Below are 17,250 nucleotides of genomic sequence, written 5' to 3' on the forward strand. Positions count from 1 at the left end.
TGTGTTCTTGTTGCTTAGTCTTTAGTTTTCTATGTTGTGTCATGTGTACTATTATTTGTCTGTTTGTCTTTTTATTTTTAGCCATGGTGTTGTAAGTTTATTTTTAATCTTTGAGTTTGACTGTCCCTCTGGTATCTTTCTTCCCTCTTTTAAAGGACTGTTCCATAAAAGGCATATAGCACCCACAGACACAAAACATGTGACCTCATCATGATCAGTTTTAATAGAAAAATGGCACCCATCAAAGTATTAAAGTTCGCCTCAATGTAAACTGTACATGTTTCGCAACCGTACACAAAAGGCACCATGAAATCTCAACAGGACACAGGTGTTTTTATACAGTAAAAGTACAAGAGAAATTCAGAAACTGCCCTATAAGTAAACATCTTGCATATTCAAGAAACAACTTAGTAATTTTAAAGCTTACATAGTCTCATCAAGATCAAGCTTTTTCTTGGAGGCATACATACTTTTACAATCCTTAACATACCTTAAATTTTATGTAAAACAAGGAAAATGAAGAAATTTTGTAACAAATACTAACGGCAACTACTATCACTATTTCTCTATTAAATACTTACAGAAACACTACACTCTCCATTGATGAACTTAAATTCCACATGTTTGACCCCGCCAACAAAACACGGTAAATCTTTTTCCCCTGGTTCACCACAAATTTCCAGTTTTAATGTCCCATTATAGCCATATCCAGCAAAATTACTAGAATCATCCTAAAATCAAAAATTTGTATTTCTCTTTTATTCTTTATAAGATAAAAATAAATATCTTTTCTTATCTTTTTTTTTTACAAAATAAATGTCTTTTCTAATCGTTTTGATTTATTAATAACTTTAAACTTTTTCATACTGTTAGATATCTTATTGCATATATGAAATAAAAGATACTGCTGATACAGTTGTCTGTCTCATATGTTGACTTGCATTTAGAAATTGAAAATAAGGTTTGGTCGAGAAATTTCATTTCATCTGAATGTAGCAACATTTCAGCAGTGCCTGCATATAAATCTCCTTTTCCAAGACAAACCTGACTGGTGCCTCATATAGATAAGGAACTGTTTACCCTTCTGGAGTACCTGAGTTCAGCTCTACTGTTTGTTAGTGGAATTTATGTTACTCAATCTTTAGTTTTCTATGTGATGTTTTGTGGATTTCTTTTCATCATTTTTCGTTTTTTTCAGTTTTTCATCCAATTATGTGTTTCAAATTGCCCCTTGTTGTCTACTGCCTCTATATTATATTGTGAAATCTTTTTATATTATTCAACACTCTGCATGTTCAGTATATAGATGTAGTGAAACTGACATCTTAACAAGAATCTGGCTCACACAAATAAAAAGAACTTTTTTTTTTATTGGCAGTGAGTGTGATGTACTCTTAGCTAGTGTCAATAGCATCATTGGAACATAATTGATAAGGGAATTTCCATTTTCAATTTTCCTCACAGTTCCAAACTTTTGTTGCTTTACTTTTTGATATACAGCAATTAATGAACTACTTTTTTTTTTTAGTACATGTCATGTATCATATATGTTATGGCACAATATATCATGATCTGTGGGATATCACTAAGGAAAAAACATTACCCTTGTAAATCAAACTTACCACTAGCTGAAATTGTGTATTTCTTATTAAAATCCTTGATTGTGGATTACGTGTGTTAGATACAGTTGGGGTACCAGGTAGTTCCAAGGGACATAACTGTGTTGGTTTTCCAGGATTTAGTGTGAAGTTAAGCTGAAATATATAAAATAACTTTTATTCAGAGAAAAAAAATGAATCTATGTATTATAAAAATGATAAGTTTCTCCAAAAATCAAAACTTTTGTTAAGGAGTCTTCATATATATATAACAAAGCCTTAGTATAGAATATCAATAAGATGTGGTATGATTGCCAATGAGAAAACAATCTACCAAAGAGCGACAAAGACCATAGAACAAGCCACTGTATAACTTGTAATATCATAGCCCATAACTTGTTTTCTTTGTATTTTCTTACTGTAGTAATGTAAATTTAGAAACTATTGTGATGTTTTTATTATTGAAAAAAGTGCTACAGAGTTAAATATTTCTTTATTCTGACCAAATAGAAAAATTGGAAAAAAAAGTGATTCCTGATATCTTTTAATTGCACTAACAATTGTTTAATCAACATTTTTCCAAAAAAGTCTATATTCTTAGATGAAAACTTGAAATTGTAGTTTAATTCTAGTTTCACCATCATCAAACTTTACTTGCCATGTTACTAAGGAGGCCATATTTCCCATGATTCATCACTAAAGAGTTTATGTTTCCCATGGTTCATCATTACTTACCACATTACTAAAGAGTTCATGTTTCCTATGATTCATCATTACTTACCACAATACTGGAGAGCTAATATTTCCCGAGATTCATCATTACTTACCACAATACTAAAGAGTTCATGTTTCCCAATGTTCATCATTACTTACCACAATACTGGAGAGTTCATGTTTCCCAATGTTCATCATTACTTACCACAATACTAAAGAGTTCATGTTTCCCAATGTTCATCATTACTTACCACAATACTAAAGAGTTCATGTTTCCCAATGTTCATCATTACTTACCACAATACTAAAGAGTTCATGTTTCCCAATGTTCATCATTACTTACCACAATACTAAAGAGTTCATGTTTCCCAATGTTCATCATTACTTACCACAATACTAAAGAGTTCATGTTTCCCAATGTTCATCATTACTTACCACAATACTAAAGAGTTCATGTTTCCCAATGTTCATCATTACTTACCACAATACTAAAGAGTTCATGTTTCCCAATGTTCATCATTACTTACCACAATACTAAAGAGTTCATGTTTCCCATGGTTCATCATTACTTACCACAATACTAAAGAGTTCATGTTTCCCATGGTTCATCATTACTTACCACAATACTAAAGAGTTCATGTTTCCCAATGTTCATCATTACTTACCACAATACTAAAGAGTTCATGTTTCCCAATGTTCATCATTACTTACCACAATACTAAAGAGTTCATGTTTCCCAATGTTCATCATTACTTACCACAATACTAAAGAGTTCATGTTTCCCAATGTTCATCATTACTTACCACAATACTAAAGAGTTCATGTTTCCCAATGTTCATCATTACTTACCACAATACTAAAGAGTTCATGTTTCCCAATGTTCATCATTACTTACCACAATACTAAAGAGTTCATGTTTCCCATGGTTCATCATTACTTACCACAATACTAAAGAGTTCATGTTTCCCATGGTTCATCATTACTTACCACAATACTAAAGAGTTCATGTTTCCCAATGTTCATCATTACTTACCACAATACTAAAGAGTTCATGTTTCCCAATGTTCATCATTACTTACCACAATACTAAAGAGTTCATGTTTCCCAATGTTCATCATTACTTACCACATTACTAAATAGTTTATGTTTCCCATGATTCATCATTACTTACCTCATTACTAAATAGTTTTATGTTTCCCATGATTCATCATTACTTACCACATTACTAAATAGTTTATGTTTCCCATGATTCATCATTACTTACCACATTACTAAAGAGTTCATGTTTGCCATCATAGTACGTAATAAGAACATTATATTCTCCTGCTTGTTCTGGAAATTTTTTATCCCTAAAAAACGTAAGGAAAGGTATATAACTTTTAATGAACTGTACAGTTGATAGTGAACTTGACTTGTATTTCTATATTTTTTAAACTTCTTTTAGAAGCTGTAATCTTGACCTTGAACATGTTGAACTTAAAATCAATTGCATTTTTCAACATTCATCCTACATCTTCAATCAGTATGAGTTTTCTTTAAATCAAGCAATTAACACAAGTAACCAACCAACCAAGAAAGCATACTCCCCCCAAAAAAGAAATTGGTATTAGTAGAATTTTCTTCTAATTTTGACCTCTTTACCCTAAAATTGTTAGGTATGTCTTCAATCTGTACAAGATTCATTCCAATGAAGAAAGGGAAACTCACGTAACCATCTAGAAAGTATTTGTACTGGACATCCAGCTGGGCTGAACATTTTTCAAGAGGAATTTGAACCACTCTGTAACTGGTATTATTATTACTGCACCCTTTTTTATCAACAATAATAATTTCAATCTGCACACTTACCTGAATACAAATTCCCCTGGACTACTTTTAACAACTTCTGGACTGTATGATGTGGCCTGAAATTCAATATACCTAAATCAATGTATAAATAAAACTAGATTTGTTGAAACAACATGAATGGCCCGTCTCAAAAAGTTGAAAACTGCATTTTCAACATGTGGACACAAACATGATGGTAGTCTCGCACATCAAAAATCAACTCAAATTTGAAGCCGTATAGAAAAAAAGTCTGTATAATAGTGATTTTTGACAATTTTCAAAGTCGTAAACCCTTTATTTTGACAAAAATCAGCAGAGCAGAACCTAACTAAAACTTGATCTATAACTCATCATGGTTAACTCACATAACAACAAGAATGTGTCCATATTACATGGATGCCCCACTCGCACTATCATTTTCTATGTTCAGTGGACCGTGAAATTGGGGTAAAAACTCTAATTTGGCATTTAAATTAGAAAGGTCATATCATAGGGAACATGTGTACTAAGTTTCAGGTTGATTGGACTTCAACTTCATCAAAAACTACTTCGACCAAAAACTTTAACCAAAACTTTAACCTGAAGCGGGACCAACGGACAAACGAAAACACAGACAAAGGGACTCACAGACCAGAAAACATAATGCCCCTCTACTATCGTAAGTGTGACATAAAAATCAGCCAAATATCTGAAGGCGTTAAGGAAAAAAGTCTTTATAACTGATTTTAAACAATTTGTCAAAGTCCAAAGCCCGTAATTTTGGTAAAAATTAGCTGTCTGAGCAGAATGAAACTTAAACTTGATCTGTATAAACTCATCATGGTTAACTTACATACAAAATATCAGCCCAATAACTGAAGGCGTTTAGAAAAAAAGTCTGTATAATGGTTTGTTGCGGAATGACGGACAAATATAAAACTAAATATGGTGAGACAGAGAGTGTAATGAAAATATGTTCTTTATAAATATCACTAGAATAAGACTTCTTGAAGGTTTGAAGAATTGTTCTGTGGACAAGCCTGAATTTGCCTTTTTAGAATCTAAAGGACTATGGGTAATATCATTGTTGGTACACCAAAATAAAAATAACTTTACGTCAGTGGTTGAATTTTCATTGTTCAGAATGTTTTTGACGAATTACAATATTTTGCTGTACGCTTTTGAAAATATTACCCAGAATGCATTAGATTACAAATTTGGTATTCCTTATTCCCTTACCCTAGATGCTGGTGTGTTATTGCTCTTTGATCTGTTGTCTACTTTCCATAACTTCATTGACAAACTGGAGTGTTTAGCATTTGACATTTTGTTTCCATCTTCAGCAATAATACCAACAGAGATATCTACAAAACAATCACATTAACTATATAGTGTATTGTAAATGTATATGGAGGTCAACTCAATAGTTTATTAGATTACGTCTACACTAAAATAAAAGAAATATTATCAAGCCCCTGATTTGTAAATTGTTTATTTTAGTCTTTTTATAATTTGAATAACTGTTTTAATATGTTATTAATCAAATATAAGAATTTAAATCAAATTGGTGATTATAAATTTGACAGCTAGTGTCCCTTTAATGCATGAACTTGACCTTCATATAGTCATAAGAGGTATTACAAATGTGCGAGTTCACAACGCTAATGGTAAAAATCTAGTCAATCAAGTAGAAAATCTGCTTATTATCTAAAATCAAGTTGCACATACCAGGTAATTTATCTCCAACATTAAAAACAAACTTATGTCCAGAGTTGACCTTCATCTCAACAGGTTTTGTGGTATCAGGTTGTATCTCTATAGTAATCTTAAAGCTTTGTATTGGTGGATTGCTGTTCATAGCTTTAGGCTCTATTTCGTACGTCCCTCTGAAATATAAAAACATTTTCAATGATGGATTGATGTAAATTTTTATATAGTGTCAGACCAGCAAACATATTTGAGTCGCTGTTGACCTCTTTTCTTCTGATGATATATTAATACAATCGCAATGTTATACAATAATGCATGCTAAGTTTCTGTTAGGTTCTGTGTAAACTGCTGTAAATTTTAAAAAGTTGAGTTCATATTCATGTATTATTGCAATTGCAAGTGACGCCACCAAATTTTACACTTGATCTGTGTTTTTTGGTAATAAGCATTGTGTATAAAATCATAATATTTGATAAAGGCATACTAAAGTTAAAACAAAAAATACAGCAATTTTTTCCATTTGTAAAGGTCATAAATATAGAACAGCTAGAATGATGCAACCCAAATTCAACTTTTATCTGTGTTTTGAGGTAATAAGCATTCTGTATAAGTTTCATAACATTTGGTTGAGACAATATAAGAGAAAAGAAAACCAATTTTGGGACATACGGATGTAAAGGTTAAACTTTATTATGCCTTCATAGATTATATGTATCAGATATCAGAATGTAAGTTCTTATTATTACAACACTGACCCTGTCACATACTTTGCATTAATAAAAACCTCACAATTATTTCTAGGTTTACAGTACTAAGTTGCTTCACTATAATGATTATAACAAAGACTACTGTTTAATTTACCTTGTTCCCGATACAAATAATATACCAAAGTACTAAGACCCCTGTAGTATTATTTACCTTGTTCCCGATACAAATAATATACCAAAGTTGACAGATCCTTCTGGGTTTGTCTTCATCATTGATGGTGCTGGCATCAGCTGTAAAATACACGTAAAATCATTGTTTGGTGGAATTATAAACTAATTTCACCACACATTATATCGTTTGTACCAGTTGTATAAGTGTAGAAAGCAGGAGTACCTTGAGAGACCACATTTTTTGACGGGAAGAATAACAATCCAAGTCAATTACAGCAGAATGCATTGAATGTGTAGGTGAAGGTAGAATCTTTGGTTAGTTTGATTGTTAGCTGAACCATGAAGTCATTATTAGGTTAGGTATACTACCCTCCTTTCGGAATAGTCTAGTCCTACAAACAGATAGATTGAATATCTGTCGGAATAGTTTACTCTTAAAGGAGGGTAGTATACCTAATCTAATAATAACTTCATGCTTCAGCTAGTAAGCAATCATTCCAAAGATATTACTTTTACATACACAATATATGCATTCAGCTGTAAGATAGCAGTCAAATACACTTTGCTGAGGCAGGGTTAAAACTCATAAACTCAGTCAATATTTAACAAATGTAATTTGCATGTAAATTTCCCAAATTTTGTCATTGCTTATTTAGCTGATGACATAAATGTTTGAAGACTATTTTTGAAAATTGAACATTAAAGACTTACAAGGAAAATGTGTATTGAGGATATCACAATCGCACTATCACCTTTCTATGTTCAGTGGAAGACATATTTTTTATTGTAAGATTTTTTTGTAAAATTAGTCTCTGTTACATACATACCTTAATCTTTGGATCTTTAGCTATCTGTATTCTTAAATCTGGAATTCTACAATGATTTCCGTTGACATCACAAACTTGTACCATCAAAGCTCTGGGTAATTTGTTATCATTTAATACTGTAACAGGCTAAAAGAGAATTAAACAAACTTGCACCATCAAAGCTCTGGGTAATTTGTTATTATTTAATACTGTAACAGGCTAAAAGAGAATTAAACAAAATTGTGTATGGGATGTTTTAAATTGTAATTGTTCACTAGTTTTCTTTTTATCAGTCTCAGTCATCATGATTAAAAAATGCATTTATACCTTTTTTGATTCTAGCTTCACAGATGAGTCTTTTTTTTTAAGAGGAAAACACGCAACTGGCATACAATAACAAAATTTCAACCCTGATATTTACGACGATTATTTGATAAAAATTCAGTCTAGTACAAAGCAGGGTTAATATTCATATTAAATTAACATGTTCTCATCCTGAATATGCATATTAATTTGTCTCTGGATGTAAATCAGTCATTCATCATTCTCATCTGGTGTATTGAGAATTAAAGGGAGGTAATAGCATCATTTTGTCAATTTTCATTCATCAAATGTCTATTTTCAATTATGTGATGTGTGATGATTGGATATTTGTCCTCAAAATAAATAAAATTTTGTCACATCGGCAAAAATTACAACCATGTGTGCAGTACACTTGTACAGGTCCTAAATGTTTTGACACACTTATAATCTTACAGTACTGCAAATTCAGAAATAAATGCTGGTTTTTATTACCCCAAAAAATGCAAATGGATTATAATAGCAATAACTTAAACTCCCATTTTGAAAACTTTAATATGAATTAACTGTAAAGGATTTTTCTCAATATCATAAAATATTAAATCACATTTTAATCTCAAATGACAAAATCCCAATAATAAATGCATACCATAATTTTTGAATTTACAATAATTGCCAATTGTTGTTTTATTTTTTTTTTAACTATATTTATGAATATTTAGTTGATACAATATCGAAATATTTTCAATCTATCATGATACATTCTTATAAATACAAAAAATTAGATTAAACAATGGAAATGATGTCAAGGTCAAAAGTCATGTGTTAGGCCATATACTAATATATTGCACTCATCTATTTATGTAAACTGAGGAATAGAACTTTTTATTATTACACTGTTGGGTTGTGAAAATCTGTACATGTATATACAAAACATACCTGATTAAGGTCCCAACCAGGTGCTATAAGCTTTGCTGGGGGTCCTGCTGCCACGTCTATTTTGACAAAATCTCTGTGTTCTCTCCATTGGACTTTCACATCCTTTATACCCATTGTAACACCTTCAAACTGTATACCTTTAATTACAAATGTTCCCTACAAAATATCAAATACAGTTAATTCAAAAATCATTGTGAACAAGAATGCGTCCACAGTACACAGACAGATGAAGGACGAACGGACAAATGAATGGACCCACAGACCAGAAAACATAATGCCCCTCTACTATTGTAGATGGGGCATAAAAATGTAACAGGCTTGCAATAATTAAAACTTGCATTTACATTTTCAGAAGTGGTGTTCGTTCATAAAATATTTACAATCACATAAATAATATTTAGCATTTTTTTAGTGGTCAAGGATTATTGACAATAAATACACACATTAAATTCAAAGATGTTACATAAAATTATCACACTGATTTGGAAAATTGCCTCATTTGAAAAATGAGTTCTTTCTACATATTTTGTAGAAACATTAATTTTCAAAGAGTTAAAATTTTGTGGTTTTGTCTCTATATAAGATTTCATGGGGATTTGATTTCATGGTTTCCAGTAAATGGAAATTATATTATATGCAAGTTAAATTTTTTGTGGAGGTTTTAATTTTGTGGATATATTTTTTCAACGAAATAAACAAAATTAAATCCTCCACGAACATTTCTGCTTTTACAGTATAGAAAAATCTTCAACAATAAACTGTCACTAAAAGTACAAATCAAAACTTGAAAATTTGTGTAAAAAATATTCAAAATGAAAAGATAGCTCTTGCTTTGAAGAGTTTGATAAAAAAAAAATTGGTACTCAAAATTTAGAAGCAATCAATAAAGATTCCCTACAACTAGATGTGAAAGCATTTCACAGTGTGCAAAACATAAAGCATGATAACAAATTTCAGGAACCTGAAATTCTAAGATCACGAGAACCTAAGCAAAAAAAAACAATACATTACACTGCATTGATGATTTGATCATAGGTAATGTTCCTCTCTAATTAAACTAACCTTTGACTGTGTAACTTTAATGATATTAGTGTTAAGTCCTTCACCAGTGACTATAAATTCACTTGTTGTATTCTTTGGCAACTATAAAAAAAGAACAACCTATAATCAGTTATCTTGTTTGAATTCTTGAACAATATTTTCTTGTCTGGGCATATTCTACCTGGCTTTACCTTTTTGTTGACAATACAGTGACACTGTAATTGTATGGATAGTTCTCTCATTATCATATCTCCTATTTTTCATATAACATTAAACATGAAACACACCTTTACTCCAGTCGCAAATTAGACAAAATAAACATTGCTTCATCATGTCCATTTAAATAGTAAATTCTGAAATTTTGAAATGTTTGTAATATTGCAAAAATTGCAAGCAGAATGGTTTTGCAAAGGTAAAATTTTCAATTTAAACAACATTATTTGTTTGCAACTTTTCTTGAATTCACAATATTTAACATCACAGTTTTGTTAACTGTTCAATTAATTGCAATAATAAATATATGCATATTTTTTTTTACTTACAGTTTATGATTATTTCTCTTTGCCCTACTAAATATACATTTTTGTGTCTGTCCCATGTCAGGAGCATCTGGATTTTTGTGGGTCTTATATGGTTTTTATTTTTAATTAATTTTTAGGTTTTGGAGTTTAGTTTGCTGTCCATTTTCACTGAACTAGTATTCAATTGTATTCAATTGTATTTAGTGGCCAGCTGAGGACCACCTCTGGTGAGGGATTTTCTCACTGTGTTAAAGACTCATTGGAAGCCTTCAGCTGTTGTCTGCTCTTTGGACAGGTTGTTGTATCTATGACATATTCCTGATTTCCATTATCAACTTTATTATCAATTTCTAATGCCTAAGGCCACACTTAAAAATATTTTGGTTTGCCCAAACCCTACCCAAAGGGTGAAACAGTGGGTAGGTAGGTAGGCATTGTCTTCTTTTTTTTTTTTCAAAAAAAGAAATTGAAGTATCAGATGTTTATAAGTCTTCATGCCTATTTGATTAAAAAAAAACTTCTTCAAATCAAGACAATAAAAGAATTTGAGTAGGCAGCTTTTTTCTGGGTAGGTAGCGTTTGGGCAAACAAACCTATTATTTATTATGGCCTAATCTAAACAACAAAGTAAATCTCACATCTGATATTTCATTCCCAAATCTGTCCTTGACCTTGACATGTATCTCTGAGGCCAATACTTCGCCAATCTTGACCACATTAAATCCCTCACATTTACATTTGATTTGGTTTGGTTCTGCAGGTTTACCACTAACGATGAAGTTAAAGTCCACACCAGACCCGTCCTGTATAGATATCTGACAGTATTTGACATCTGACGTGATGGCCGGAACTCTGATATCTGGTAGTAGACCTTGTATTACTTTCTCCTTAGGAGTCTTTGGTGTCCAATTTACCTAAAGAATAAAAGAATTTTGTTAAAAAAAAGTATTCTTAAAGAGCAGAGTGCTGGGACCAAAATCAAATTTAAGTGAAGAATTATTTGTGTGATCTTTATCTCTTTTCTGAAAACAGAAATAATAAACCATTCAAAATATCTTTACATTGTATAACATTTTCTAAATTGAATTGTTTCATATTTAACATGTTGGAGACTTTTATAGCCCACCATACATTATTGGTTTTTCTCATTGTTTAAAACAATACAGTTGCCTATGATAGTTTGCATCCAATTCATTTTATTTGATGGATAGTTGTCTCATTGGCAATCATACAACATCTCCTTATTTGTATAGAGTAAATATTCATCTTTACTTACTTTAATCTTTTTTTCTTCTTTTTTTGTTATCTCTTATTTGTTTTTCAATAGTCAGGATTTAACATACATGTACCTCTACACTACCACCTGACAAGGGTGTCAAGGGGTTACATATAGAAAATAATTTAATATACAATATATTTATATATATTATTGACAAATTGATATTATGATTGTAAACTGATGAAAGGATGGGAAAACCACTTTGAAAAAAGTCCATGAATGGGTTTAACAAAATAGGAAAGGAAATTATGTACTACATTTAATGAATTCAGATTTTTAAATTTATTTTTAGTAAATGAACAATATATTTTCAATTTAAAACCAAAACTAAGTTGTTCTCATATGGTAGTTGCTCATATAAATCATAGGAAAATGTATATATTTTGAAATGAATATAGACATCCATTTGCGCTGATTAAGAACACATTTTTATTCACAGCCAAGTTGAAGCTTGCCTTCAGGTGCGGGATTTTTCTCAATGTCTTGAAGACCCATGGGTGGCTTTTGACTGTTTTCTGCTCTTTGGTCGGGTTGTTGTCATTTTGACACATTCCCATTTTCCATTCTAAATTTTATAACAGTATTGCAATCTGCTATTGAAATATCTCTTTGGTGATCTACAGCATTTGCACTCAGCTATTTCAGGAACCTGTAGCCCTTTTCACAAAAAATCTTAAGTGTAAAATCAATCTTACGATAAAAATATTTAGTTGAGTTGAATATTTTAGACTTACGATAAATTTTACACTTAAGAGTTGTTCAGTGGTTGTCGTTTGTTGATGTTGTTCGTAAGTATTTCACGATTCTTGTTTTTATATAGATAAGACCATTGTTTTTCCTGCTTGAATGGTTTTAGACAAGTCATTTTGGGGCCCTTTGTAGCTTGCTGTTCTTGGATTGTGACTTGGATGGGGAGTTGTCTCATTGGCACTCATACCGCATCTTTTTATATCCATTCCAGTCGTGTGATCCATAAAGGGCAGATGGACATTTTCGAACCATCTTTTGAAGTTCATGTAATTCTATCTTTTTTTTTGGAATATTTCCTTTATTTTTTTTCTTAATCGCTTTATGAGAATTGTTGCCTTAATTCAACAGATCAAAACCTACCAAAGTTGGATTATTTAAAGATGCACAATAATCAGAAAATAATGAATTTCCGTCTTCAAATGAAAAACCGTTACCCCTGCATTGGATGGTTTACCCTTGTTTAGCATGTTAATAAAGAATTAGAACGTTCAGCCATGTGCTTTCAAAATCATTTCCCAGAATGTATAGAATTTGTAAACATCTACATATTCAGTACCTACCTAATATGATGTTTGCCTTTCATGATGATTGTTTTTTTTTTTTTTTATCTTTTTTTTTTTTTTCAAGTCAGGATTTAACATACATAAACCCCTACACTACCACCTGGGTATCAAGTTAAGGGGCTACATATAGAAAAAAATCAGTTTATAGAGTAAATTATTCATCTGGAAGATTTACTTACTTTAATCTTTGCTGCAATAGAATCATCAATCTCAACCTTTCTTCCAGCTTCATCAGTCAGAGAAAAACCTGAAATATAATATAAGTGTTTGAAACAATATTATATTAACCAAGTGTTCTATGAGTATAGCATGGCAATACATAGTCCCCTGTTAAAAATTGATTGGAATAAAATTCTAACTTGTCATTGTGTAAACTGATTACTGAAGAGAATCTTCTAAATCCAAGGACAATAACTCTGCACAAATCATAAGACCAGAACAAAATTCAAAATGATCTGTAACTTGTCATGATAAAACTATATATTAATTTCCAAAACAATATGTTCATGCATGTGTGAAAAACTAGCTATTTGAGTGAATTTTTAAAGTCCAAAGACCATAACTCTGCACAGGGGACTAACAAAAGAATATGTTAATATAATGTAGTTGTTTGAAATAGTTCAAGACTATTCTACTATATACATGAATTGAGCCCTTTTCCACTGATTTTTTAAGTTTTTTCTTGTGTTGTTCTGTAAGACTCTGGTCCAGGTTTTTTGAGGGTTAGTCCCTCAAAATTTTTTACCCCCCTCACATTCTTTATATGCCTATCCCAAGTCAGGAGCCTGTAATTAAGTTGTTGTTGTTTTTTCTTATCTGTCATTTGTTTTTTGTAAATTGTTTCCTGAATTGATTTTTTCTTATTTTTCATGTTGGAGCCTATTAAAATAATCTGTTCAAATACAATAGTGAGATTGTAACACTTTCCTCTAGGAAAAAATATCATCACCCATAAAGTTAAAATTGAGAATGGAAATGGGGAATGTGCCAAAGAGACAACAACATGACCATAGAGCAGACAACAGCAGAAGGTCACCAACAGGTCTTCAATGCAACAAGAAATTTCTGCACCCGGAGGCATCCTTCAGCTGGCCCCTAAACAAATATATACTAATTCAGTGATAATGAACGCCATACTAAACTCCAAATTGTAGACAAGAAACTAAAAGTTAAAATAATACAAGACTAACAATATATTTACTAGCTGTACTCACTTAAACCCTGTATCACCTGTCCAGCAATTGCAGCAATTGTCTCCCCTTCTTTCATTGCCACTGTTTTACCATTGTCTTTCAAGTGATGGACATCTATACTTGACACTCTTCCACTTGGTAAGACCCTGACTTTTCTTTCAATAGCTTTAACATCTTTATATCCCTGTAATAAATACATGTAGTAGTAGCAGTAAGACTGCCAATGAGTCAACTATATACAAAAGACCTAAGGACAAAGATGTCAACAACTTGTCATACTGTGGATTAATTAATGTTTTCGTAGATTAAAGAAAACTTGCATTATCGTGGATATATGATTTCGTGGATTTGCCTATCTCTGCATACAAAGCCAATTGAAAATTTGTTATTGTTGAACATTTAAATTAGTGGTTAACCTGTACCCATGAAACCTACGAACATTGGTATCCAACGAACAAAGGACCATGAATAAGCCAATCACAGTGTTTTGCTGTATGTTTTTGAAAATATTACCCAGAATGCATTTGAAATTTTCAAAGGTGAATAACAGGCCATCTTACCAGTATGGTTAAAACTTCTCGGCAAGATAAGTAAATTTTGATGTTTGCTATGAAATGCAATAGGTAAATGTACATGTTGGTTGATGGACAAAATAGAATGAAGCAATAAACTATCATCCCTAAGAAACATTTCTGTGTCTCAGGGTTTCAAACTGTACATATAATACAACTAGATGTGTCAAAGCGACATAATACAACTAGATGTGTCAAAGCGACATGAATGGCCCGTCTCAAAAAGTAGAAAAATCTGCAATTTCAATAACACATGTGGACACTAACATGATGGTAGTCTCACATTGATATGTTCATAAGGACTATTCCAGAAAAAAATGTATGGGGGGTTGGAAGGCAGTTTTTGTCAGCACCCGCCACCCAGACAATTGTAATTGAGAATTATAGTGCATTATTGTGTGAAAAGTTGCTCTGATACCCATCACCCATGTATTATTAATACAATGTGCCTTCCAACCCCCCCAACCCCCCCTAATACATTTTTTTTCTGGAATAGCCCTAATTATAAATTAACTGTTTACAAAACTCAGCTCAAAATGTGGAGGTCTATAGAAAAAAAGTCTGTATAACTGTGATTTTCAACAATTTTCAAAGTTTAAAACCTTTAATTTTGGCAAAAATTAATGGAGCGGAACAAAACTTAAACTTGATCTGTAACTCATCATGAGTAAATCACATACCAAAAATCAGCCCATTATCTGAAAGCATTTAGAAAAAAGTCCATATACATTTTCTTGTAACTGTGATTTTCAACAATTTATCGTCCAAACCCCGTAATTTCAACAAAACTTAGCAGAGCGGAACGAAACTTAAACTTCATCTGTATCTCATCATTGTTAACTCACATACCAAAAATCAGCCCAATATCTGAAGGCGTTTAGAAAAAAAAAAAGCGTATAATGGTTTGTTGCGGAATGACGAAATGACGGAGTTTCGTTGCGGGGCCATAAAAATGCTTCCAAAAATTAAATGAATTTCACCTTCTTTGTTTTTTAAGTCCAATGAATAATCATCAAAAATCTATGCTTTCAAAGAAACCTTGACAAAAATAGTTTTATTCAAATTTCAGATGCATTTTCATCAACTTAAACATTTTTTTTCTTGAAATATTGAACTAATTGATCAGGGCCACTTACACCCTTACAGAACTAACTCATATAAACAGGAAAGGATGTCAACATTTAACAAGAATGTGTTCATAGTACATGGATGCCACACTCATACTATCATTTTCTATGTTCAGTGGACGGTGACATTAGCGTCAAAACTCTAATTTGGCATTAAAATTAGAAAGATCATATATTATCTGAGACTACCTTTAACCCCGCCACTTTATTCATGTATGTGCCTGTCCCAAGTCAGGAGCCTGTAATTCAGTGGTTGTCGTTTGTTTATGTGTTACATATTTGTTTTTCGTTCATTTTTTTTTTTTTTACATAAATAAGGCCGTTAGTTTTCTCGTTTGAATTGTTTTACATTGTCTTATCAGGGCCTTTTATAGCTGACTATGCGGTATGGGCTTTGCTCATTGTTGAAGGCCGTACGGTGACCTATAGTTGTTAATGTCTGTCATTTTGGTCTTTTCTGGATAGTTGTCTCATTGGCAATCATACCACATCTTCTTTTTTATATTTACCAAAAATTTAACATGAAGCGGGACAGACGGCCGAACAGTTATCCAAATGGACCCACAGACCAGAAAACATAATGTCCCTCTACTATTGTAGGTGGGGCATAAAAAATCCAGCAAACTCCTGTTTACTTACTTGTAGTTCAATCTTGGCTGTTAGTATCTGAAAATCTTTAAGTTTCTTTAAAGATATTGGTTCTCCTGTCAACTTTCCAAATCCTGCTGCAGAACAGTCTAAAGAGTAGCTTGGCAGTCCACTGACACCTGAGAACTAAATATTTTATACGGATAGAAATTTTATCAACACCAGAAAACCAATTTTTTTATATTATAATTCTTTACATAAAGCTTGGCATAAATGCCTGAGAATTAAATATTTGATACAAATAGAAAGATCAGTATATAAAGTTTGGTATTCAAAATATAATATTTTCAAAGATATTAGTTTCATATAAAAAGCTGAGTTCACACCAAATATGAGGTCCAGATAATTATCACTATTGACCGGTTTAAAACATATTTCTCTAAATAATAAATAATACACTACCTTGCAAGTACAAATAAGTTTTCCGTCATTTGTAATATTCCCAGAGTTGTCATGAACTTCTAAGTTAAAAGTGACAGGGTTACCATTCTCTATTGCTACTTCTTTGTCATGTGGTACGACTAAAAGAGAAGGCGATCCTGCAAAACAAAAACATTCAAATTATTACATTCTGTTACACATTCATGTCTCTCAAGTCTTGTCTTGGCTTAACTGTAACATTTATCACAACTCAATAAGACCAAAAATAAAATTTAAATTGTGTGACTTTGACTATCTACCCATCTTACAAGCAGCCTACTCAAATAAAAAAATTATGACACAAATTATTTCAATTTTTTTTATTAAAGTTTTTTTTTCAGCTCTGACGTCTCTTTTCTTAAATGTTACTATTGTTGTTTGCCCA

The 17,250-nt window shown here is 31.6% G+C and overlaps 1 protein-coding gene across 1 annotated transcript in view; it reads right to left on the minus strand.

The window, feature by feature from the left end:
- LOC139499674 (structural maintenance of chromosomes flexible hinge domain-containing protein 1-like) overlaps nucleotides 1-17,250 on the minus strand; it is a 75,975-nt gene that overhangs the window by 24,607 nt on the left and 34,118 nt on the right. The window contains exons 24-38 of the mRNA XM_071288432.1: nucleotides 16,848-16,984; nucleotides 16,437-16,571; nucleotides 14,120-14,282; nucleotides 13,085-13,152; nucleotides 10,952-11,227; nucleotides 9,814-9,894; nucleotides 8,752-8,907; nucleotides 7,534-7,659; nucleotides 6,747-6,826; nucleotides 5,847-6,004; nucleotides 5,358-5,482; nucleotides 4,161-4,216; nucleotides 3,577-3,661; nucleotides 1,623-1,754; nucleotides 582-731 (exon numbers count right to left, since the gene is read on the minus strand). Coding sequence (XP_071144533.1) covers nucleotides 582-731; nucleotides 1,623-1,754; nucleotides 3,577-3,661; nucleotides 4,161-4,216; nucleotides 5,358-5,482; nucleotides 5,847-6,004; nucleotides 6,747-6,826; nucleotides 7,534-7,659; nucleotides 8,752-8,907; nucleotides 9,814-9,894; nucleotides 10,952-11,227; nucleotides 13,085-13,152; nucleotides 14,120-14,282; nucleotides 16,437-16,571; nucleotides 16,848-16,984 — 1,928 coding nt within the window. The remainder of the gene's footprint in view (nucleotides 1-581; nucleotides 732-1,622; nucleotides 1,755-3,576; nucleotides 3,662-4,160; nucleotides 4,217-5,357; nucleotides 5,483-5,846; nucleotides 6,005-6,746; nucleotides 6,827-7,533; nucleotides 7,660-8,751; nucleotides 8,908-9,813; nucleotides 9,895-10,951; nucleotides 11,228-13,084; nucleotides 13,153-14,119; nucleotides 14,283-16,436; nucleotides 16,572-16,847; nucleotides 16,985-17,250) is intronic.

This window comes from Mytilus edulis, chromosome 12, assembly GCF_963676685.1.
Source record: "Mytilus edulis chromosome 12, xbMytEdul2.2, whole genome shotgun sequence".
Classification (NCBI taxonomy): Eukaryota; Metazoa; Mollusca; class Bivalvia; order Mytilida; family Mytilidae; genus Mytilus; species Mytilus edulis.